This window comes from Scylla paramamosain, chromosome 7 (assembly GCF_035594125.1).
Source record: "Scylla paramamosain isolate STU-SP2022 chromosome 7, ASM3559412v1, whole genome shotgun sequence".
In the NCBI taxonomy this organism is placed as follows: domain Eukaryota; kingdom Metazoa; phylum Arthropoda; class Malacostraca; order Decapoda; family Portunidae; genus Scylla; species Scylla paramamosain.
The window spans coordinates 10,733,958-10,759,716 of NC_087157.1; the positions used below are offsets into that span (position 1 = coordinate 10,733,958).

At 43.6% G+C, this 25,759-nt stretch overlaps 2 protein-coding genes across 7 annotated transcripts in view; both read right to left on the bottom strand.

The window, feature by feature from the left end:
• LOC135102062 (multifunctional procollagen lysine hydroxylase and glycosyltransferase LH3-like) overlaps positions 1–8,901 on the bottom strand; it is a 104,611-nt gene extending 95,710 nt beyond the window's left edge. For both annotated transcript variants that reach the window (XM_064006734.1, XM_064006735.1), the window contains exons 1-7: positions 8,743–8,901; positions 6,178–6,266; positions 5,735–5,871; positions 3,887–4,050; positions 2,837–3,013; positions 1,381–1,580; positions 648–779 (exon numbers count right to left, since the gene is read on the bottom strand). In XM_064006734.1, the coding sequence (XP_063862804.1) occupies positions 648–779; positions 1,381–1,580; positions 2,837–3,013; positions 3,887–4,050; positions 5,735–5,871; positions 6,178–6,266; positions 8,743–8,821 (978 nt within the window). In that variant the 5' untranslated portion in view covers positions 8,822–8,901. The remainder of the gene's footprint in view (positions 1–647; positions 780–1,380; positions 1,581–2,836; positions 3,014–3,886; positions 4,051–5,734; positions 5,872–6,177; positions 6,267–8,742) is intronic.
• A 2,097-nt stretch (positions 8,902–10,998) lies between these two features.
• Positions 10,999–25,759, bottom strand: part of LOC135102067 (uncharacterized) — a 115,094-nt gene continuing 100,333 nt past the window's right edge. For 4 of the 5 annotated variants that reach the window (XM_064006745.1, XM_064006744.1, XM_064006747.1 and 1 more), the window contains exons 6-13: positions 24,988–25,558; positions 24,358–24,718; positions 15,283–15,411; positions 14,986–15,114; positions 14,630–14,739; positions 14,046–14,263; positions 13,579–13,766; positions 10,999–12,610 (exon numbers count right to left, since the gene is read on the bottom strand). In XM_064006745.1, coding sequence (XP_063862815.1) covers positions 12,536–12,610; positions 13,579–13,766; positions 14,046–14,263; positions 14,630–14,739; positions 14,986–15,114; positions 15,283–15,411; positions 24,358–24,718; positions 24,988–25,558 — 1,781 coding nt within the window. In that variant the 3' untranslated portion in view covers positions 10,999–12,535. The remainder of the gene's footprint in view (positions 12,611–13,578; positions 13,767–14,045; positions 14,264–14,629; positions 14,740–14,985; positions 15,115–15,282; positions 15,412–24,357; positions 24,719–24,987; positions 25,559–25,759) is intronic. The other variant, XM_064006746.1, reaches the window with a different exon arrangement.

Consider the following 25,759-nt stretch of genomic DNA (forward strand, 5'->3'; position numbering starts at 1 on the left):
GGGGTTATGATGGTGGTCCCTATAGAAAAGTGAAATAAAGGAATTCACACATGGACATTAGGGTGTTTAAGATAAAAAAAACAAATAAATTCTTAGTGTGTTTCAGATACAGTGAGGTAATGCAAGTTACAGAAACAATGATGGCATCCCACAGAAGTACTTGTGGTGGGATCAATGTGAACAATACACATCCAATAAATGTTTCATATTATGATGTTTCCGTATAGAAATTACATTCTTATATTAATTAATTGCAATACATAGTTTTTTTTTTCAAGTGAAATATGCAAGTGCATATAATGTTATTGAATCTATAAGACATCGCAGCATACACTTTAAAATATCTTTGTTTCAAGATGCAGTAACCAGACAGCCTAAGATGACTAAGCTTCATCTGGACTCCAAAGATTGTCAAGGCTTCACTGGTAGTGAGTTATGTACATTTGAGTATCCCACTGTGAGTTTGATCCCCAGCCACTCCTCTTTCAGTGCTTAACCCTTTACATCAGTATTTCAGTGTTTCAAAACATGAGAACATGTTTTTACAGTAGAATCACAAGGATACAAAGAATTTAACATTAAGAAAACTATGATATTCTTAATACCTTGCAAAAACATGCATACATTTTGTTAGGCAATGTACATACCTGGTTATGGACAAGCAGATCTATCTTGTGTTTTGGATAATCCAGCAGCTCAATTTTCCCCAACATTTCCTCCAGGAAAGGTACGGGTTTTTCAATAAATACACTAACCAGCATTTGGGGAAGATCCTCTTCCTGCAAGTGCATTCATGGTAAACATCTAAGTCAATGTATTTTTAATGATAAGAAAGTTTCAGGAGTTCTTGAGTAGCCATTAATAGGATAAATGTTTTTCTTTATTGTATTATTATTAGTTCTAGAGAGAGAGAGAGAGAGAGAGAGAGAGAGAGAGAGAGAGAGAGAGAGAGAGAGAGAGAGAGAGAGAGAGAGAGAGAGAGAGAGAGAGAGAGAGAGAGAGAGAGAGAGAGAGAGAGAGAGAGAGAGAGAGAGAGAGAGAGAGAGAGAGAGAGAGAGAGAGAGAGAGAGAGAGAGAGAGAGAGAGAGGGAGAGAGAGAGAGAGAGTAACATTAACTATGTAACCTTTAGTCTCTAAGTTGTCACGATATTCTATATAATGTAGTGGTGACACCCTCTGTAAATTATGATGTATTTGGTATAAATAAAAAAAAAAAAAAAAAAAAAGAGGAGAAAGAGAGAGAGAGAGAGAGAGAGAGAGAGAGAGAGAGAGAGAGAGAGAGAGAGAGAGAGAGAGAGAGAGAGAGAGAGAGAGAGAGAGAGAGAGAGAGAGAGAGAGTAAAACAGACTACTGAACACAACTGAGAATACAATCCCTTACCAGCACAGTCTCCATCTCCAGCCTGTTCTCCTCACAGGCCAGGCAGCCTTCACTCACAGTCCAGGACTTGGCCAGGTAGTTTCCCAGGGAGTTCAGCAACACCTTGGTGGGTCCGTTTCCATGAATGACAACAGGGATGGTCTGATACACTGTGTTCTGTATCCTAACATCATCATCTTCAAATTTCAGGGAGACATCACCTGAAAATACATTGTGGTTTCTCTATTATGTAGAGAAAAATGGACACGATTATCTTATCTTCCAAATCAATAACTTATTTAAATTTTGGGTTTCTAGTCTTAACAATGTGAAAATTTAGTTGTCCACAAAAGGACCATCAGTGATGAGATGAAGCTTTAAAAGAAGATTGGATAAATTCATGGATGAAGATGATAGGTGGAAAAAGGTTGTGTGTTTCATGCAGGGACTGCCACATGCAGGCCTGGTGGCTTCTTTAAAGATTCTGTGCATTCAGCTACCACTCACACAATATACAGGATGAAACTATTACCAATAACCTTCTTGCACATCACACATTGCCACACACCACTGGCATACTGGCTACATTGCTTATCATCACCTGTCTTTTGCTTACATTTATTCATAAGATTCTGAGTTGCATGCCTTCTCCTCACACTGTACCTTCCTTCTATAACTCTCCAAATCTCATAAAGATTTAGTGCACATAAGAAAATACTATTCAAGAGATTTGTCATATTTTCCAAAATATATCAACAATTTGTCAGCTTCACCATTAACTTTCTTTATGTCAATCTTAATACTATAACTTCCATTACTAGCTGTTCATGTCTCACAAACATGTTAGCAAAGGTAACAAAACAATGTCCAAAAGATTCTTCATAATGTCCCCAAAACCTGATCAGCAACTTATCATCTTCACTATTCATTTTCCTTATAGCAATCAAATTACATCAGAGCAATTAATGCATAAACACACACACACACACACACTCTTACATCTGTTCCTGGCAGTAAGCATGACAGGAAACAAGAGCCTTCATACAGCAGATGATTACTTCAGGGACTGGCTCATGATAAAACATAACATGATAAGTATATTAATGACTGATGATGCTTTATTACTCCTTGTCTGCTTCTCTATTCCCCTACCTATAACTTGAACTTTTCAAGATGGAGGTGTCAAGACACTGCTAATAAATTTTAATAATGCTTTTAGTTCTACTCTTTGGAGACTAGCATCTTTAGTGAGCTTTTCTTTTTTTCTGCCTTTTTGTTGTCCTTGGCCAGAGCCTTTCTTACATTAAGAGAAAAAATAAGTAAGGCAGCAATGACCCAATTATAGAATTCTAGAATGATTACCCTAGGTGTCACCTTGCAGCACAGAGGAGGTTGTATAATATCCTACTGCATACACCACAGTAAACATGGACAAGTACAATTAACACCATCCATTAAACTAGAAAAAAGGACTCACCAAACTGTCCATTCAAGTTCTGGAATATCCTGGCATGAGTATCCAGCTTCATTTTATATTTGTTCCTCAATTCTTTGTTGATGTATAATTGTGAGTAGTACAGCTGGTCATCGTCATCATTTCTGATATCATGGGATGATACGACCCCATAAAGATCTGAGGCATAGCCGATAAAACCTGAAAAGAAAAAAAGACAAACTTCAGTTATAAGTAAACATACATTTTCATCAGCAGGTTTTCAATTCCTTTTTTTCAAATAAGAATTTCTAACTGGAATAAAGTAAGGGATGATCATAAAAATATCACAATTACTAGTTTAACAATTAAGATAAAGACAGTTTGTAAGTAAATCATACTGAAACATTTATGTCACTCAGCATCAGTAGAGTAAGCATTCTGTGACATCTTCCCTTCCCCCTAAGGAATCAGTACTTACAATTCAGACAATAAAGAAAATGGATTGTTATAAAATATAGTGGAAAAGTTTGGGCTACTGAATAGTAACAACAGTAAATCTAAATCTATTCAATACAGTTAATTTGTTCACTAAACCAAATTATTACTGAGTAACATCTATCAACATCTACGTATATTTATATGTGTGTGTGTATATATATATATATATATATATATATATATATATATATATATATATATATATATATATATATATATATATATATATATATATATATATATATATATATATATATAGCAGGCTGAGATCCCCCCTTCAAGACAAGACAAAACACCTCATGTAACTGCAGGAATGAGTATAAAGTTGAGGGTTCCCACTCCTTTTATTCAATCTCTTTCAGTGGCCTTTTACAGTCCACAATAAAAATGGTAGCAGTATTCTTTAACCCATCCATGGAATGAGGAGTCTAGCCATCTGCACTTCAATACAGAAAAAATACAGTAACACACCATCATTATATTCTAAACACTAATGACAATGTTTACTGCATGGAAGATTAATCTGACAAATGCCATATCAATGGCATTTCCTCATTTAGAGGAAAACTATGCTGTGCATGAAAATCTACTTACCTCCAGAATTCAGATACTTGTAACCAAATGAAACCCGTGGGTAATTTTCAGCAAGGCTTTTATCTGGCCAACAAAAGTCTTCAGCACCAAATACTACTCGGGCATCAAGGGAGTCAAATTTCTCTAGGATGGTGTTTTTGCCACCTGTGACTATCACATCATAGCTGCAAAGGAACATAACCATTTACCAAGGGCAAATTGTTTTGTGTGTGTGTGTGTGTGTGTGTGTGTGTGTGTGTGTGTGTGTGTGTGTGTGTGTGTGTGTGTGTGTGTGTGTGTGTTGTGGTGACAGACAGACAGGCCAACAACTTATCAATGAAAAAAAACAAAAGTAATAAATGAAGGGATAAAATCTGATAAGAATGCAGAAGTCTTAGTGTGCAAGCAATGCAGACATATGGGGAATTACATCATGGCATTAAGTTTACTTGCTGACAAAGATGGCTTGGTGTAAGAATATAATAATGTGAAAAAATAAGCAAAAGTTTACATGATCTATACACAAGGCAACTCCTGAGCCTATACAAGACAGATTCACCTGAAGATCTTCTCAGTGCAGAGGGAATATTAAACTGTCAAAGTGCTTTTTATACTACTGATTTCCAGTGCCTAATACTCAGAAAACTGTAGGGAAAATACTGGGGACATGTGGCTTAGTTCCTTGATCCTGTGAGTGGAGGAAGCAGAGACTGACCTTGACATATGCATACAGGGACACTCATGGTTGGAAGTCAAATATCCTGCCATGCTCACTTCCACTGTGTAGCATTTTACCAGAGTCTCATGCCCTTAGATCTGCTAAGGATATACCAGTTATCAAGTTTTATATGGAGACTGTCAACATATCAGAGGACAGGAGACTGAAAAGAACACAAAACACAGCAAAAGTGACTGCAACAGCTTACTTGACTTCTGAGCATGACTATACAGTATTGGCTTTTTCCTGGTAAACTTCCTCACATGTTTGAATGCTTGACTGCAATGAAAAACTGACAGACAACTTGAAATTTTTATCTTGCAATTAATTTTTTTTTTGTCATATACAATGCAAATAATATCATTCAGCAATATGAGATCTATTACCTTGACCAGTTACACACAAAATATATAAATAAAATTAAAATACTCAAATAAATTATTAAATAAATAAATAAATGCATAAATACATAAATAAACAAAATGTCACATATCACTAACAAATTTAACCCAAGAGTGATAGATATAATACAGAAGAGGTTAGAAAATGTGATGACAGTCAGGTGATGATGTAATGGGATGGCCCACTACAGGAAGAAAAGCCAAATAAAATAAAAACATAAAAATTTAACAGTCTAAGATAAGCAAAAGTGTCTGAGTGAGAGGACTGGACAGAATACATGCAAGGTTACAATGCAAGGACAGAAGTGGGTGGAGACCTGCTGAAGGCACACCCTCAAAAAAAGTATATACTGGTACATCAATAAAGACAAAAACAGAAAGGCAGTTTGAGAGAGACATATATACAGGCAGTTGAAAGAAACATAATACAAATGCATGTGATGGAGGATTGTCAGAAGAGTAATGACAGGTGGAATCCAAGGAACATGCACATGTTGGAAGAGGGAGAACTCATAACTTTAATAACAAGGGCACACATATAAAAAGTAAGTATTCTAAAGTAGTAAACAAACTGTATGGCATTACCATATTTTCTTTATGTAAGAGGCATAATGGCCAGGGCCAACAAAACTTATATATATGAAAAAGCCAAGTGAGGTGCCAGTCCTCACATAAAAGAGCCAAATTAACCAAAACTAGACATAATATCACTTAGAAAAGCTCCTAAACACACTTCCAGGAATTTGTTACCTGTCAGTAAACATGATGATCTTGTTTTCATCATCTTTGTACTTGTAGAGCTCGGCCTTTAACAGGTTAATCTTGTGGCCACCTCCCACAGTATTCTGGACATCTCCTCCCTCCCAGGTGACTCCCAAACCCAACACCTGAAAGCATTCCATATTAAATCTCAAGTCTTCAAAATGGATTGACAAATATTCAATTTCCAAGGTACCTGAGTTTCAGAGTTTTCATTCATCTCTAATCCTTTAACCTTGTTTCCCATCTGGCCTATTTAATTACTACTTTGGTACATGATCAAGTTGTTATTATCCTCCTTTTCTGTCATTTGTACTGGGCTGTCTTGAGGTGCTAGAACAACATTGATAATTAATCCTTTAAATACACTACCAACAGCCAATTTCCAAGTCACAATAATACATTTTCTTTAGTTCAGCAATTATTGTTTTTACCTTAACCTGGAGACCATAGACCCTAAGGGACCGTATGAACCGCTGATAGCCATCGGTCTCATTGGTGGCCACAGTGATGAGGAGCAAATCTGAAACATAGGTGGAACTGTAGACTTGACTTGGGGAGATGGGTTAATGGTTAACCAACACTCGAACAGAGTGATCTCAATGGCCAGTTTGAGTACTGCTGAAAGTTGACCATTTTTCAGGCTATCACTGAGTGGCCAAAGAATAACCACGTGCTTCTTATCAACCTTATCTTCAATGGCAATTACATTAGAGAGTTCTGGGGAACAGTATCCTTGAAATAATCTGTCTGCACCACCACAGGTTGATGCTGATCAACAAGACTCCACAAACAGAAGCCCCCAAAAGAAGTACTGTAAAATTATCTACTGACACTATAGACCATGAACACAGAAAAAAAGTTTTAACCACACTGCATGTACAAAATAGTCACAATTGTATAAGGTCAATTTGTAAGTGTAATAAATCAAGATATGTATCTTTGCACAACTGCCATCCCTATGTTTAGTACTAACTGAAGCAACTTCAATCTATCTTTACATATCAGAGAGCTGAAAACTTTCAATTTTTCAAGACTTGTTCTCTTATGGTTCAAGTTACCAAGAGAAAATAAACAACAGAAACTGTAAAAATATGATTTTTATGAAGAATGTTAACAATGCATTGGTTAGCTTACATTACAACTAAATAAATATTGAGGAGAGAAGATACAGAGAGGAGCATCATGAAGTGTAACAGGAGAACTGAAGTTTGAGGGTCACATTAGACACATGACAGGCACTCCAGGAAAGCAAGGCATGGAAACATGGTGGGTGAGATGAGAGCTGTGTATGGAAGAACAGTAAATAATAAAATAACAAAAACCATAATAAAAAAATAAAAATAAAAATGTATGTATGATGAAATAATTATACCAACACTCACATATGCAAGAGATTCCCAGATGTGGAATGAGAAGCAAAAGTTGGGAAATAGCAGTGATGTGTGAGGAGTGGAGAGAAACTTAACAAATGGGTGTGCAACAGATCTGAAATGTCAGGTGCAAGTGAGAGGATGAAAGTAAGACCTAAATAAGGGGTGAAATTCAGCATCCTGAGGTGGTTAAAGGAAAGAATGACAGAAGATGGAATGTATGAGAATGTAAAGTTTTCTTAAGAACTAATGCTTAGTTTGGGTTCAACTACGACCCTTCTATAAGATTTTTTTTCTTTTAAGTTTGACAAAAACAAGATGTAACTTTCTTTTGTATTACTTGTCTTTTTTTTGTCAATAAACTACTACCATGGTATACAAATATGGTAAATGAGGAAAGTAAAAGAGGATGACCTTCAGCAAAATGGAAGGTTTGAGGACTGGAATGTAGGAGAGAAAAGCATACGAGAAGAATAAGATGATTGGAAAACGCAAGAAGGGAATGCAAGAAGAATAAATGTAGGCTCTTCTATCACAGTGCTCTTCTGTTTTCATTGAAATCTCTGCAGTGCATGATTTTTTTTATATGGAATTTGCTTTTCTCCATAATCTTTAGGAGAGAACAGAATGAGGCAAGAATGAGTTTTAGAGCATGCAAGAAGGGAATGCAAGGAAGACAATAAATGTAGATTCTTCTGTCACAGTACTTCTTTTTGTTTACAGTTAAATATTTTATGGTGGTTCTTAGGGCCAGGTGTCAAAGACAGAATGATAGACAGTATGCTTTAAATGGACAGTATTCAATATTCTTTCAACTCTATAAATTTATGCATGAACCATTTTTTTTTCTAATATATATATATATATATATATATATATATATATATATATATATATATATATATATATATATATATATATATATATATATATATATATATATATATATATATATATAATGACAGAACTTTGTAGGAAAATAAATAAACCAGGGAATGTTTCACACTGCATTATTGTTCCTCCTTTATTTTAAATGTGTTTCCTTCATCACAAGTTGGGTATAGAGGGACAACTATCATGCAGCACTGGCCTCCTGGTGGCAAAAATAAATAGCAAGAGATCTACACAGTATAAAGAACATGCTATAAGCACTTATTTTTTAATTAACATGAAAAGGCTGACTTATGCAAAATCCTCCCACATTACTTTTAAACACTACTTTCAACTACAACAAAAAATTATCTACATGTCTGCCCCACCCGGCGTCTAGACTCGTCTACGTGACCCTCGAGTGCCAGGAGGCGAGGACGTGGCACTCGCTGTTGGTAAGGTCATCTGGCATCCCTGGTGTGGGTGCCCCGCTATGCACACGCCGCCCACACACACTCACGCCCACGCAACCAAGACAGGACATGCTTTTCTGACCACACCACCCATGCAACTCCTACCACACGGCACAGATGCATCAGTCACCACCCTGCAGGTTAGTGTGGATGATAAAAAATAATGGATGGCAGTTAGCAGTAAGCGGCATCCTAACAACATCAACAAACACCACCACGACCACCACTGCCTTCCTGCCCCGGTCCGCCCCTCCACATCCCCGCACACCGTGCGGACACCTACCCCTATCCTCAGCACAGGTCGCCAGGGTGCTCAGATAACACAACACCGGGGCTAACAGCCATAAACGTAAATACCACATGGCTTCAGTGATAAATTTCCACCAAGAGGAGCAACACACTCCCAACCACAGCTGACAGGACACTGGGCGAGTCGCGAGTCTGGCGGCGCGCGGCGAAGACTGTCTAGATGCCACTTTGCACTTCCCAGCTGAGACTATTTTAGAATTTACGCTAACAAATGTACCTCAATTCCCCTTATACACTAAATACCTTCCATCCGTGAACCTATTCCTCGCTAGTTTTAATGTATTCAATTACCTGTTTAGCATCCTAAAGGCGTGGTTGTGTATTTATTTACTTCAACTATTTTTTTCCCTTCATGTTTCCTTCCCCAAAGTCCCCACCAGTGTTTCGTCTCAGCTAAGGGAAAGGCAATAAGAGCAAGCTGTTTTAGAAAGCATGGGCACATCTGTTATTACCATTAGACACGAGCCTACATATGATTTTTCCACATAGGGTCAATAGTAGAGGATGTAAGATGACATTTAAATAAGAGTTAAATAAGTTAGACAAACCACACATAACAGCCAACAAAGGGAGTGTCACGTACCCACTGACTGGCTCTCTCCCTCCCCTGTATCCTTACTGCAGAGAGAAGGGGAGTAATGACCTCATCATATGCGTACCCACTATCTCTGATCCCACAACAGTGCTCCTGTCAACATTAGATAGAATTATCCTAGTTGCAAACCTTTCCCCTACTGAATGAGTGCCGGTGTTCTCTCTCTGGACAAGGTGTGCCTATCTAGATTTTCAGTGGCATGTCTAGACATCACAATAGTCATGTATCACTATATTTGATTGATCTCAGATGCTGCCTCAGTGTATGCAGGGAAAGAAAGTACTGGATCCTGGTATACGCAAACTTGGGTGTTAAAATGATACACTGAAGTTATGTGATAATTGTATGAATGAGCTGATTGTTAATAAGGACTGAAATTAAAATATACTAACTTAAGGTTAACATGTGGGCGTCGGCTGTTTTTTTTTTTTTTTTTTTTGGAAAGTCCTGCGGGGACCAGTCTAGACAGTATTAATGATGTTCTAATCTGGGACGGGATGTTTGAAATATTGAAACTTACCGACATCCTTTCCTCCCTAGAGATCAGAGGCTAACAGAGGATGCTAGTGAATGTTATACAGGGACTGCCACGTGTACTCGTATGTAGCTCTGTTGGCTTCTTGCGGCTTCCCTTGTGTTCTTTGGTAACGTGAGTGTATTTATGTAAACACCTCGCTGCTAACCCTAAAGAGAATATCAGCCAGGGACTATACTCTCAAACAGGCTTTTGTGGAAGTCACAAGGGTGTTCAATACAATTCAGTGATGTTGCTGGTGATTCACAAGGATTCTGCACTATTATGGGAGACACTCATGAGAAGCTGACAAATAATTTCGTTTGTCTGAAAATAGCCATAATGAAAACCTGGAGTGTTTCTAGATACTGGCCCTGCTATAAAGGCAGGCAGACTTTGGCGATCATTGAGTTAATATTACACATTAAAGGGCATGAATACATAACCACGAAAGCCTGTTAATATAAAAGGTGCTTGATGTTCATAGGTCTGTGTTAACCAATGACTATGCAAATACGCAGATATCCCTCCACCTTATGCATCATTACTCATATCGAGGGAAGCAATAGGAACTGTGTGGGAATAGATGTTACTGTAAAGCGTGAGTATACACAATCTTGGGACTATGATAAATACAGAGAAACAATGAAAATTAATTGTTATGGAGTAAGTGTATGTGTAACAATACCTACTTAACACAGGGAAATAATGAGTACGAGTATATGAAAATAAATGTTAATGTAGTAGACATAAGTGTAACTCTTCTTAACACAGGAAACAATGGCAACAATAGGATTAATAAAAGTATATGTGTGGGAATACGTACTTAACAGGGAAAGATCGAGAAAAACTACGAAGATAAAATGTTTTTGTTTATTCGTTGTATAGGTAGTTTAGATATTTACAGTCCTTAGTATATCCTTAACATCTATAGTGGTCATGCCGTTCTCGTATTAAATTATGCAGTCTAACAACAACAGGAGATCAAGCTTAACATTACACTTTCTACAGGTATTATAGTGTTCTTAAAAATCCGACATGGAAATATATATATATATATATATATATATATATATATATATATATATATATATATATATATATATATATATATATATATATATATATATATATATATGAAAAAAAATTCTGATACGAGTCCATATATCAACTTACCAACCTGATGCGGTAACGATAAATTTCTACAACCAAATAACAATACAGAGGGACGAGAGACCAACATGGCCCACGTCCCTTCTTCAAAACATTCTTGAGTACATAACGTGTGATTTTGTCGTCTTTGGGATGACCAGCTGCTGAGTTATATTACTAAAATTTCATAATAAAAAAAATTAACTTAGATCTTTGGCTTCGACGAGGAAGTCAGGTGTGTGTCTTACGGGTAATTAGGTTTATTATCATCATTATCAGGATTACCAAAGAATCAAGGGATAACATGGAGGAAATGCAACTATACTGTTATTATGTACACAGTAATGAGCGTCTGGCAGCACACCACGGCCAGATGTCAGGCAGAGCGTTCCTAGGCAAGTCTTGGTGCTCCTTCTGGTTGGCTCCTCACAACCTAACATTGGAAGGACGCAGGGGTGTTGGTTTTTCCTTCAGATCTACAACATCTACCTTCACGGTATCGGGGAGTATAGCAGTCAGCTACGTATATTACGACCCATAGTCAGCCAGGTCACCATAACTGCCGATGCTCACTGACACTCGAAGACGCGAGGGAAGTGTTGGTACTTCTTTCAGATCTACAACGCTTATTCCTTACGGTATCGAGGAGCACAGTTGTCAGCCACATTCATTGCGACCTACAGTCACACTGTCTCCTTCAGATCCACAGTCTTCATCCTAACGGAACAGAACACGGGAGCCAGTCACATACATTATGCCTTACAGCCACATTATTTTTAGCCTAGTCCTGCTTCTTCCACTCCACAAAACTCACTATATATACGTTTCCTATCTCCAAAAGTCACTGTTCTGGGCCACGTATCTCTTTCAGATTCTTATTTTTTTTCTCAGTTTGAAATGCGCGGTCACGTCACGTCCCCGGCAGGCCAGAGTCAATGACCTTCAGAAAGTAGGAGATCAACGAGACGCAGATGCTGCTGCTGGTGCCATTCCCGCACGGACACCACGACGCTGGAGGAACAAATCTTTTCATAATTGCACACGAGTGAATTACACTAGACTTCTGTGTCCATACATGATCACATGAGGACAAGGAATCTCGTCTGTCAGGCTCTTCATCTATACGTGGAAAAGACCTTGAGTCACGGCTGAAGTGAGTGTGGCAGTAGTGGGGGGGGATGAATACTTGAGTGGGCGGCAAGCACTGAGAGATAGTGGGAGTAAGAAAGAATAAAATAAAATAAAATATAAAGAGTTGCCACCCTAGCATCACCGGAGAGCCTTGGAGTGTCTGGTCCTCCGTGTCTCCTTCAGCTGGTGATGAGGCACTCACATCGAACAGACTAGAGCCTGAGGCGTACGAGAAGTTTGTGCACGTGTGTGTTTGTGTGTGTGTGTGTGTGTGTGTGTGTGTGTGTGTGTGTGCTTCCACGTTGCGCCGCCTGGGAGTGCCGTCTTCGCTGTGTTGTTGCAATGATTCATCTGCAATATTGTCAGTGTTGCAGGTCACTCGACGTCCTCCTCCACCCATGCGATGATCTTGCCCTCCACGCCCGGCAGAATGTCGTCGTCACTCACAATCTAAAGAATACAAGATGCAGGTGGTGTAAGTCTTCTATTACATCACTTGGGGATAAACTGACCAAAAGATGAAGGAGGAAGGAACAAATTCACATAAAAAAAACAAAAAAACATACGCTGCAGAGACCAAACAGAAAACGAAGAAACACTTTTACTCAAGGTTCCTGAGATATCGATGGGTCAGCAACGTGACTATTAAAGATGATGCAACGCTGGTTTATGGATAACTGTGCCAGAGAATCTCACTACCTCTGAATGTGATATGTAACCAATACTCGAAATTTACACCCGGCTATGGGAGCTAGTCACTTGGTATTGGACCGGATGGTACTCAGGTCATATAGGCCTCAGATCAGATGATCCTCAAGACAGATTATTCCGAGTCCAAATAGGCCTCAGGACGTTTGATACTCGAGACTCTATACTTAAACCACTTGGTCCCCCAAGATGTCTCTAGACTCAGACGTCTGTACCATCCGCCCCAGTACTAAGTGACGGTAAACCCCCGGCTATTACTCACTACAGTTTACCAATTAAATATGTACCTGCAGTAAAACCTAAAGCCTGAAGGTAAAGATGTATCATGAACGTTGTAACATCTATGTAATAATTGAAATTGCTCGTTCGCAACAAGGACAGACATAAGCTAGAATTTCGGGATAGAGCGATTTCCTACAACGAGTAACAGCCATGATTTAACCAGGACTGAACACACATTTTTAAGCCACAGAGAAAAAATCGTACCATATAGATAATAGTCTCCCTCAGTAGCGGGTGAATATCCGATAAGAAGTCGAGCCAAACAAAAATTAACTATATGAATCTACGTAAACACGACGCCTCAAGCCGCGTACTCCCACCTTCATCTTTAATAAACATTTACTGCCCTCCCCATCAGCTGCGCATCTCAATTGGTAAACAAGGGTTGTATCGCGTGTTTATCCGAGTGACGGGGCAGAGTGGCTCACCTCTTCCTTCACCATGCCATACTCTGGGTCATAACTCTTGAAGTGGAAGCGGAAGAGGCCTGGCCTGTCGAACATGTTTTTGAAGTCCCTCAGGCGGATCTCTCCGAGCGGCTTGTTGATGGTGGACATGAAGGGCGTCACTGTCCGCTCCGTGAAGTAAATCACCTTGGTCGACGCCTCCTGCACACCTGCAATTGTGGAGAACAAGTGTTAAAAAGTTATAGTGGTTAACATATATGATACATACTTCAATATTTGGATTTAGGAGAGAATAAAATCGCTTCACTTAGATAATGTATGGAGTGTCGGTAAAGGGCGGTTATTGATGCAGCTTCTGTTGTTTCGCACCTTATGACCATAAATTTTCCAGTTAATGCTAATGTTGCAGCTGTAACTTAGCGTTTTTTTTTATGCTGACTATGGACACTACAGACTCTATAAGCAGAATAGTTAAGTATTTCACACACCATTCATCTGATGGCGCTGGTCGCTGCCCCGGGAATTTTTGTCGGTGCTGCTGCCTCCCCCGCCTCCCCCTACACTGGTGCCGGTGCTGCTGCGCTCGATAAGGATGGAGATGGCCTGCTCCAGTGTGTCCAGGGTGTGCTGGTTGGGATCCGTCTCTCTGTGGACACGCGGGTATCCAGTGAGGGACACCGTCGGGCCAGCGGCGCGTGCTGGCGGCCTGGACGCGTCCACGCCACCAGGCCTCGTATATTACTCAATGTGTTTGTCATCTTTTCATATTAATGAAAAAATTAAATGCGTTTTGAGGACTAATTCCTTCAGTAATGGGGAATAATCAATGAATAACATGACACTTTATGAGAGTCTTACGAGTACAATTCATTAGTGTGAGATGGTTGACAATTTTCATTACCTTTTATGTAGTCGGTAAGAGACTGATCTTAGGAAAATGTAACCCTATTAGGAAAAAACATGCACGAAGGTAATGAAGCAAAGTATATAAATCTACTAAAAGAAATATAACAACGTGGACTGGGCTCGATCAAAGATTTCTGTCTTCCTGAAGTACACTCACACGACTCACCTGAAGTTGCTCCTGAGAGAGGCGATGGCGTCCCTCACCAGGTGCAGCTCCTCGCGGGGACCACCGCGGCCTGAGGGACTGTCGCCACACATCCCGACACGCTTGCCGTTCTGTGGAGCCAAGGGAGTTGTGAATCATGTTCACAGACACAGCATAAACATCTCTTTCATTACACACATCAAACGTCACATGTAACTGAATCAACGAATGATTCTTACGAATAATTGATGATTATGGAACGATATCATAAAACTATTGCATTCATGGTTATTTGACGGTAGCACTTCCTAGATAGGTAGGTGACAGCGCTTTAAGAGTAATGTATTCAAGTTGTCCTTCGAGAATGATGCACAGACCTGGACATTCCTAAGGGCGTCCTCGAACTGAGCCCGCTGGGTGTGTATGGCCTTGTCCCGCTGGTGCATCTGCTTCCGGAGCTCCGTGATGACACCCTCCCTCTGCTCCAGCAGCCGCGTCAGCTCCACCTGCGACAAGGAAGGATTTTAAGCTTTGTGGAGAAAAGCGCTCCGAGGCTCACAACCAAATACTGGACCAACAAAACATTAAAGGAAGAAGAAAATACTCAAACAACATAAGTGCTATAGATCTAAAAGAAGTGACAGTCAATATATTTTGACAGCACACATCCTCACCTTTTCCGCCTCGAGGGCTTGGCGGGCGAGGGAAAGGTGCAACAGCTCTTGCTTGACCGAGGCTGTGGAAGCTTCCAGGAGTTCTGACGAGCGTGGTCCGTGGCTGCCCCTGGAAGCTGGGTCTAGTTCCTGCCGGACACAAACACAGTGAGATCTCTACAGCTCGTCATGCCGGGAGTGTTAGCACGCTTTGTACTGATGTGAGTGTTTGTATCTAATCATAAGTAGAGTGTTAGTTGTTTTCCTTTTATTTTTACAGGATATAAAAAGAAAAAAATAATTCTTATTAAGTTACAGTCTTAATCAAGAGAGGATGAAACTAGAAAATAAGAAAGCAAGCTTTCTAGAATTCTGTTTCTTGGCTACTGCATCAAATCACAGCCAGATCACCACCACCACCACCATCACCACATCCTGCGTCACCGCGCGTCATGCAAGCAAGCGGTGCGGCGGTGCAGCGGTGCGGCGGCGATGGTGACGGGCCGCTCGGAGGGTGCACCTGTGACTTACTACTGAATGATCAAGACATGAACCCTCCATCCATCAAATAGAGATAGGGTGATAGAGAGGAGAAAGCTGGTTTGACTAAAAAGATAAAACCACAACCACCACCACCACCACCACCACCGGTACCGTCACTACAGCCTCACATGCATGTCCACCGTCAACGTCAGTTACCGTCTCGGGTCTGTACTTACAGTCAACAGTCTACAAAAAAAAAAAATACCAGGAAGGCCTAAACATACCTTCCTCAATACGAGTACACGCTGTATCCTACATTACAGTACAGTACATTACTCAATACATCGGGAGACGCAAGTGAAGCGGGCGGCGAACGTTAAGCAATGTAAAGGTGCTGGTCCGAACACAGCCAAGTCTACGTGCTCCTACTAGCGGTGCGCCTAGGAGTGTCCAGGCGGGGCGTGGTGCCCGACGCGACACCACCGCCGGGAGGGGGAGGGAGGAGCTACCTGGGGGTGCTCAATGAAGCTGCTACTCATGAAATTACGTTGAGACTCAATGGGAATCAGCTAAATAACATCAACTCATGTCTGCTGACGCCCTTACTACCAAATGAGGGCACCACAAAGCCTTACCATGGGGGAAGGATGGGACAAAACTGTTACGTACTGCAAAAATGGGCTTCGCTTAACTTCGAGTGCTAATAAGAGGAGGAAGAGGAAGGTGATGGGCGGGCGGTGTACCTGGTGTGAGTGTCGCCGGTGAGGGTGGTGGCTGCCTCGGCTCCTGCTGGGGACTCCTGAGGCAGGGTCCACGAGGGCGGCAGAGTGCTCCCTCAGTACTGGCTTCCTCATAAAATGTTTCCTATTAGGATCATCCCTAGCAGGGTCATCTCTGCGAGGCTTCTCTTTGCTGTGAGAGCTTTTGGTCGGTTCATCCTTGCTGTGAGAGATTCTTGCAGTTTCTTCCTTAAAGTGGGAAGTTCTTGAAGACTCATCCTTGCTGGGCGACATCTTGATTGGGTTGTCCTTCCTGCGGTGGGATCTTCTACAGTTCTCCTTGCTGTGGGAGGATCTCGATGGGTCGCCTCCCTTGCTGTGGGAGCTCTTGACCTGCACCTCCACGGTCTGGGTCGCCTTGGTTGGGGTGTCCTTGCCTTGGCATGACACAGCGGCGAAGTGGGGCGAATTGGCTTCCGTTGAGATATTGCAAGGTGACAAGGGCGGGGAGGAAAGGGTGGGGGTGTGGCAGGTGGGGGTGAGACAAGGAGGAGAGGCGTGAGTGGGGGTGAGGCAGGAGGGGGAGCTATGGGTAGGAGTGAGGCAGGGAGGGGAGGCGTGGGTCGGGGTGAGGCAGGTGGGGGAGGTGAGGGATGTGAAGCCAGCAGGACTTCCCCTTGACGTAGACACACCGCGGCTCTCAACCACCGTCGACGTCTGAAGCTGCAAACACTACCAGGCGTCACTCATCCATCCTGCCACTGCTAACCTAAATACTCGCGGCAATGAAGCTTGCGCAGGATGACAAAAACTACTGAAGAGCAGCGCAACGAGGTGACACACTTAGGCGTTTTTTTCTTTTTAGGTTGTGGGGGATAGGGAGAGCATTTCCAGATGCAATGGGAAGACAACAACTGACAAACCTGAGTCAGCATAAAATAAAAACAACATAACGTTTTTCACTTTTCTGCATCCACTTAATCAATAAACTATTACTTATTTAATTACAATTCATTATTAGGAACGCTGATATCTTTAGACATCATCATCTCCAGAAATATGAATGGACAAGAAAACTGTAAAATAAGATTAAAACACTCAACATTTCACATTAACGGGGATGATGAGCACTGTTTGGACAAACGGTGGCCGTGCGCTATCCAGCCACGCCACTGAACTAAATGCGTCAGACTGTTTAGGAGAGACGTGCAACAATCTGGGGCAAGGAGGAGGCGGCACGATGGAGTTTGCTATTCCTAACGATTATAGGTGATATATATGAACGTAACAGACATGGAGGCACATAAAAAAAAAATATCGTTAACAATATTTCGACATCTAATTTTGTTTCCTCCAAGCAGCGCACTGAAAGCACCATTAAGTACAATTTCGAAGCGGCGTGCGGCGTTCTGCAGCGGACGGGCGAACCTCGCGGAGACCAGCAGGAGGTGACGGCCTGTGACTGACAGCGGTGGTGACAGACGGCAGGTTCAGTGTCCGGCCGCAGCCCCACCATCGTGACTGGCAGGCCCCCTCCCTCCACTACACCCAACACCACCCTACCCTCATTACCAATCCCTGCACCGCAAAAATTCCTGTAGGTTTTGTCGATAATTTGTCGAACACAAGGCAGGGAATCATTGGGACGCAGGCCACGCGGCTCATTACGGCAGACTCGTCAGATCCAAAGCAGGAGTGTATTCCGGAGGTGAGCGTTTGCTGGGAATGAGGGACGCAAGAAGCAAACCAATGAATGACTGGTCCTATTGCCACCCACCACCTCCCCCTTCCCGTCCCCTTCCACTACAGTACACCTTCTCCCAGGTAGAAATTGCGGCGTGTACGTACTTGGTTCCCACGACCCACCGCGCCTCCCCAACCCCGCTGTATCGACCCGCGCCCACACGCCTCACTCACCCACTGAGCCACACGGAAAGGAGGCCACAGAGAACTTCAAACAATCTGCACTATTACCAGTACTAAGCCACAGTGGAGCATCGTTCAAGCGCAGACTCGTAACTAAGGATGACTGTAGCGTGTGTGCGTACGTATATCCGTCCGGCCATCGTGCAGAGCGCCCGTCACAGGTGGTCTCCGCGCGATGGGCGAGGTAGAGTTCAGCCTCCGCCACGCCAGCAGGAGTGTCGCCGCGAGCTAACCGATGCGAGGCAATTAAAAGCACAGCGGCGTTGTGATGCAATGATGTAAAGGTGATGAAAAACAGCCTCCAGTAAAGGTAATTAGGTCATGTCAGCCTGAAGAAAGTCCAGCAGGCCATTTAATTACGGGGCATAACAAATTAACGTTCGCCTTTCACTCCTGTCTGACGGTGACAGTGCGAGAGGAAAATGCTGCCTTTACCCATACACACAACAGATACGTGCTTGAAGGAACGTACGCTGCAGCACGGCGGGAAGCAATGACAGGCGGTACCCATGTGTAGTCACGTGCGTGGCGGGCCTAGCAAAAAAACAGGAAGCGGGTACCTGCGTGCCTCAGACCCAAACCTGCAAAGCTCCCACTTACGCCCGCCCACACCCGCCCATGTATCAACCTGACGACAACTTATAATGCCCGCCAGCGTGTCCGCCTGCCCACACGACGCGGCTGGACGACAGGCGCACCTCCTCCACGAATACTTTGGCTAGACTGTATGTATGGTCATTACACTTCCTTGCATTACCCTGTATGTCACCTCGTCCGCACCATTAACACTGTGCTAATCTATAAAAAAAACATAAGTAAATTGCCGCAAGGTACTAAAAATTATAATAAAATCTACTACTGGCTATTATAACTGAACTTTTATCATCTGAGAGAATATCCATTACCATAATTTCATTTATATATTTTCACACTCGTATTATGAATCAGCCACAAAACTCATGTCAGGCAAGACAGTGAAAGCGATGTACTGTACAAGAACCATGCACCTTTTCCTTCTTGGTCCTCTTCTTTATGACCGGCATTGTTACCAGCAGCCGCAGCGTCGCCTCCTCGGTCTCCTCCACACTATCTCCTGGTCATCTCACTTTCACCAGGTCACATGTTTCACAATTAACCCTTCAACTCTCCCCTGTACTAACCAAACTTTATTCTATCTCCCTCTCTTCTCGCTGTCACACTCACGCCCTGCACACTGAACGGTGACGCTGCTCAGAGACAAGTGCTGATAATCAATCCTTGCCTGACTGAGTGACGCATGGGGTATTCTCATTTCACTACCTCCAGTAGCGCTCTTAACACTCACTGTGGAGTTTTTAGTCCTTTGGTTCGATTACTTTCCCTTCCAAGAGCACGATCACAAATGCTGGAGGGTATTTGAATAATATAAAAAAAAATATGGCTAATGCAAGTAAGTTTCTGGTTTTCCAGTGCACTAGATTGCACCCCACAGCCACTCTCACCACCACCACTACTAACGCACCACTGACAACTCTTGGTTTCTAAAGTCTGGTCATCCGTGCTGGTGTTCCGGTGACACGACAAGTTAAGGTTCCAGCAAACAGAGACCGATCCATGCAGCACCAACACAGCGGTCTGTCGGGAGAGCAGCGCTTGTCCCTGTCGCTGCCTGCTTGTCAACGTCACACACAAAACGTCACTGTTTGCCGAGCCCACACACACATCTGTCGAGGCGCTATCCGTCACATCCTCCACACGAGGCGATGTTTGGGTGGCAGCGGCGCGTTGCGTGATGAGGCGCGGGCTGGAGGTACCCAGGTGAGTCCTCCTGAACCACTCGCCGCCGTCCGTCGCAGTACCTGCCGCCACCCCGTCCCTCTCTCCCTCCCTTCCCCCCGGTGCACCTCCCGCCCATCACTGCCAGTTACCAGTTTCTCCATAATACCCAACTTGAACTACGCCTTTTGTTTACTCTTACAGGAGTTGGTGCAGCTTACTTTAGTGAATACATCTAACAGCTGATAAAATTTGCATTGTTGAGGTAAGTGACGTAAACTTACAGCCTCGTAGTGTTGACAACGCTGATGAAGGTTGCAACATTACCTCGAAAGCAGCCTCCATATACACCTCCCCAAACTCCACTCACCGTTACACCGAACCCGTAGAGTGTAACTAACGTTGTAAGGCAGGGCAGCAGGCCGTAATCACCTTCACAACTTCCGCGCTACAGTTCTTAATTACCATATGTGGAGCCGCGAGTGCGCTGTAGCGGGTGTGCGGGCCGGGATGTGTGACTTCTCAAACTGTCTCGAGTAGCCGGACGTGTTTAATTTTGGCGAGACCGTTTCGTTGTTTTCCTGCCATCGCCGGGACACTTTCATACTAAACAACAGAGAAAGCTTCCTCAAAAACTTGGGACAGGCTTGAGAACTTAATGTTTGAAGTGTGTGGTGAGAGAGCAGTCTAAAAATAAGAAGCGACGGGGCAAGTAAAGGCTACATTTTCTAAACAAGTCTCCCGGGCATGTCAGAGGAGGGAGTGGGATGCTGGGATGCTGCAGACTCCAGTAGCCGTTAGGAGAAACCGGCCACAGGAATTTCTCGGTCCGGAATTTCATAAACTTTTCATAAAACTTCGTCCTTCGTTAATATATTTTCCCTCAGCCTACAATACGGGCGGGAGACTCCAGCGGTGACCGGGCTGTTGACAAAAGGCTGACCATGCGTGCGGGTGAAGAAAATCTGTTTTGACCCCAGACCGATTTCTCTTTCTTCAGGTGGTCAGCACAGAGAAAGGGGTAACCGGCCGCCCACTGAGCAGTCACACCCGCCCCTGGCCAAACCACACCTCCGGGATCCCCACCCCCAGCTCACGCCCCTGGCCACACCACACCACCAGGCCCCCCGCCACACCTCCGCCGCCCCAGGCCACATCGCCACCAGGGCCCCGCCACACTTCATCCCGACCACCGCCACTAGTCATCCATGACATCACCTGTCTGGACGCTTCCTCAGGGGACGTGCGTGTTGGTTTTTATTCCTCACGAATCTTCGGAGCCTTGGATAAGATCTTCCTTCTTTCTTTCCCACGGCGCCGCCCATCATTCAGCCTGCAGGTCACAATGGAGCGCTCCTGAGGTGCTCTCAGGACTGTATTCTGAAATACTTTGGCGCCGCACCTGCACTACATTCAAAAGACTCTAGTTGAAGTTACTCGAGTTTTTAAGGGTGTTTTTACGGTTTTAGTGACAGATGAACAAGATTTCTACATTTTTGACTGGAGAAACACTTTTGAGGACTCTTCTATTCCCTTCCGAGGCCTCTGAAAATAATCGTGGTGAGCGAGGAAAACGTTTCAGAATACGGGCCTCAGAACGCCAGCTGAGTTTCACTACAAGCCTGTCGCGCCGCCGCCCACCGCACCGCCACGCGTCGCCCTCACCACACCGCCAGGGCCACGACCTCGCCACGCCACAGCTTGCTCTGTCACACTAAAACGAACCTTGGCCAAACTCGAAATAATCAGTACCCGCTTATAATCCCGTTCCGTTATGCCGTAAAGAAAGGAGTAAATAATAATTGTGTCATATAAAGCTAGAAAATACAGTGAAAATAATACTAGCAATTTTCTTCCCTCCAATACGAAAGAAATAAAATTGTAAAGAAGAAGAAGAAGAAGAAGAAGAAGAAGAAGAAGAAGAAGAAGAAGAAGAAGAAGAAAAAGAAGAAGAAGAAGAAGAAGGAAATTGTCAACTCGAGGAACGTAAGAACCAGCTTATGACTTAATCAGATAGATAACATAATCTGAGTCCCTCTCCTTCCTTCTTCCTAACAGCAAATATAGGAAAGAAAAAAAAACGAAACTATTAAACCACCAATGAAAAAAAAAAAATACAAATACATGAAGTAAATAAACCCATTAAAAACACACACGCACACATACGTACACACAAACCTCCAAAACTCACACCCATACTAATCTATTTGTATCATTAAGAGAAAGATTACCTCGCGTACAACTTCATTAGTACAGCATAACCTGGTTTCTCCTTAATACTTTCGGTCACGCAATCCAACTCTCTGGTGTTTCGTGTTGTGGAGAAACGCCCAGCCCAGCACGAGAAAAAGGTGAATGGAATGAGTGGTGATTATGTCAAGGTAATTAGTGGCGTTAGTTCCACTTGGTCATGGAGAGAGAGAGAGAGAGAGAGAGAGAGAGAGAGAGAGAGAGAGAGAGAGAGAGAGAGAGAGAGAGAGAGAGAGAGAGAGAGAGAGAGAGAGAGAGAGAGAGAGAGAGAGAGAGAGAGAGAAGAAGAGAAGAAGAGAAGAAGAAGAAGAAGAAGAAGAAGAAGAAGAAGAAGAAGAAGAAGAAGAAGAAGAAAAGAAAAGAAGAAGAAAAGAAGAAGAAGAAGAAGAAGAAGAAGAAGAAGAAGAAGAAGAAGAAGAAGAAGAAGAAGAAGAAGAAGAAGAAGAAGAAGATGATGATGATGATGATGATGATGATGATGATGATGATGATGATGAAGAAGAAGAAAAAGAAGAAGAAGAGGAAGGAAGGAAGGAAGGCGCGGAATCAAGTACACGCCTACATACGTCTGGTTCTCCTCGTCAGTTAGAGCAGTTAACAACCTCACCGAGACACGTGGGCTTCTCTCCTCCTCCTCCTGTCTGTTCACTCGAGCCAAAAATGTGTGAGGGAGCAGAGTAAGTGAACAAATACAAGTTCGTCGAAAGTCGAGAGCAATAAAGCAATATACATGTGTGTGTGTGTGTGTGTGTGTGTGTGTGTGTGTGTGTGTGTGTGTGTGTGTGTGTGTGTGTGTGTGTGTGTGTGTGTGTGTACACACACACACACACACACACACACACACACACACACACACACACACACACACACACACACACATCCATTAGCATTAGCAGCAGCAAGATGAAGTTCTTCGCATAAGGTGATTTTTTGCTGGCCTGGAAATCGTGTATAATTGTCACACGCGACATAAGGCAGAGGGTGAGTGAGGTGCACTTTGCCTCAACACTGCCTTAACACGTCACCGTCATCGTCACACAACCAATGACTGGACAGATAAGGAAAAACAGGTTGAACGCGAAAAAAAATAAAAGCCCTATAGTGTTACAGGAAGCTCTCACCTCAGCGTCACTGGTAAGAGTGAGGATGGCATACAAAGTATAAATAATATGATGCATGCGTTGTATACATGCACCATTCTAATCCACAAGGCTCGGGGCGCGGGGCGTCGCGGGGTCTAGGTTCACTGCTCACATTTTGCTTCGATTCGTCTGACTTATTTTTTTCTTATTTCTTTTTTTTTTATTCTTATTTACTATTCATTTAATTTATCAATTATATCTTTTAACGAGACTGTGCCTATTATTTTTTCATTGAATTATTTATTCATCAATGAATTACTGAAGGCAAGACTTCAGTTGACTCTCAGTGGGGGCACCACGCCCACCACGCCCGTCAAGTTGCGCCTCCCATGAGCTGCACAAACTTGGGGAGGCAGGTGGTCTATTGTTACGTGCTCATCAGGTCATCTGTGACTCGTTGTCTGGTGTCTGTGACATCGCCTTCCCCAAGCCTGTTGGCTGTGACCTGGTCGGCCGCGTGTGGCGCCGTCCAGCCACTGCTCTTCAACACTCCCTCGCTATACACTTGCTGTGGATTCCCTCGCGTGGCAGAACACCAATGCACGACACGGCGGGCCGCCTCGCCAGGGCTGTGCCGTCTCCTTCCTTAGTACACCCCTGCTCATTTCTTACCCCTGGGCGAGGAGTCACCTGTTTCCATGTGACTTCTCTCCCAGACAAGTACTCTCAAGAAACAATAATAAACTTCAAACTTAATATCTGGTCGTGGGTGGAACTTGTAAGTCATAATTACATGTCTTCGTGCAGTTATAAAATATGCTTAAATTATATTAGCCAACACGTCAGTCTCATGCCCCGTGGATAGTGGGCGGTATACTCACCAGGTGCTGCAGCGCCAGGAGCTGATCGCGGGTGTTGTTCAAGTCCCGCAGCACGCTCTTCAGGTCCTCGGCGTCCCAGTTGTCCATCTGAGGCTTCTCTCTGGGCCACTGCTCCAGCGTGTGGCCGCGCACCAGGCTGGTGGCCGGAGAAGAGTTCTGGCTGCGGCCCTCAGGTTCCCGCGACCCGTCCTCTCCCAATCCACTGCCGGGTTTTCCTTCACTGCGGTCGTTCGGTGAGTCCGTTGTCTCCCTGGGGCTCTCGGGGGATTCCTGTGCTGAGCTTACTCTGCTGCCAGGGCCCGGCGCCCCCGGAATCTGTGGCAACTTGCGTCTCCCGCTCATACGATGTATAGTGTGGTACCTGTCAAAAAATAGTTTAGTCTTCCAAGAAATAACATTTTCTTTAAAAGCTTTGAATATAACATGAGTGACTAAAGAAAACTTGACCAAGGTAATACATTAACAAAGCTGATATACATTTCCATGGAATGCAGAACTTTTGCGTGACCTTCAAGAGCGATACATGTCTTTTATATTGATAGGCAATACTAGCATTCAAAGGAGCTGTGAACAACACAAGTGATGAAATGACGTAACATAAACCATCAAGTAGTGAGTTTCGAGTCTCACCTGAAGGGGTTATCAGCGTCCTCCGGGGGAGCCTTGGCGGGGGTGGAGGGCTGAGACTTGGGCTGGGCGGCGCCTGGCTCGTGACGGTTGGTCATCTCTTGCCAAAAATTCAGTGCTGCGGGACGACCACTGCCGCGCCCACCCGAGGAGTCATGGCCAGGTGAGGAGGGTTCCACTTCGCCTTCTATGGAGGTGTTGAGGGAGATGGTGAGGGAGGTGTTGAGCGAGGTGTTGAGTGGGTCATCGGAAGACTCGTCCAAGCAGGGTCTGTTGGACCCCGAGCCTGCTCCGGGGCGGCGAGACGGCGGTCCCGACCATTGAAATTTGTGCGAGGCTCTGAGGGAGTCGTAGGCCCAGCGGGAGGGCGCCACGCGTCTCGGTAAGTTCTCATACACCGGCGAGGAGTCCCTGGGGGCGCCAGGGGTGGCCGTCATGCTGGGGTGCCGCCTGAGACCTGGCACGCTCCCTGAGTCGTCGCCGCTGTTGCCCGTCACGATGGCTCTCCTGTTGGCGCTCAGATTGGGGGTGTTCTCGGGGCCACCGGGAGGACCGTCAGGACCCACGCTCACATCTGAGGGAAACAATCCATACTAAGCTCGCAAGTGTCTCGCCGACTTTCCTCAAGCCTCAACTCATCTCAAGCCATGAAAGTTTTATATGAACAGCTTTACAACACAAGAAAATCATCCCAAAATGGAAGACTGTCAGAGCAAGCAATCAGCTTGAGTCATAAATTCTTCATCCGAACATATATATATTGGAGTTTGAGTGC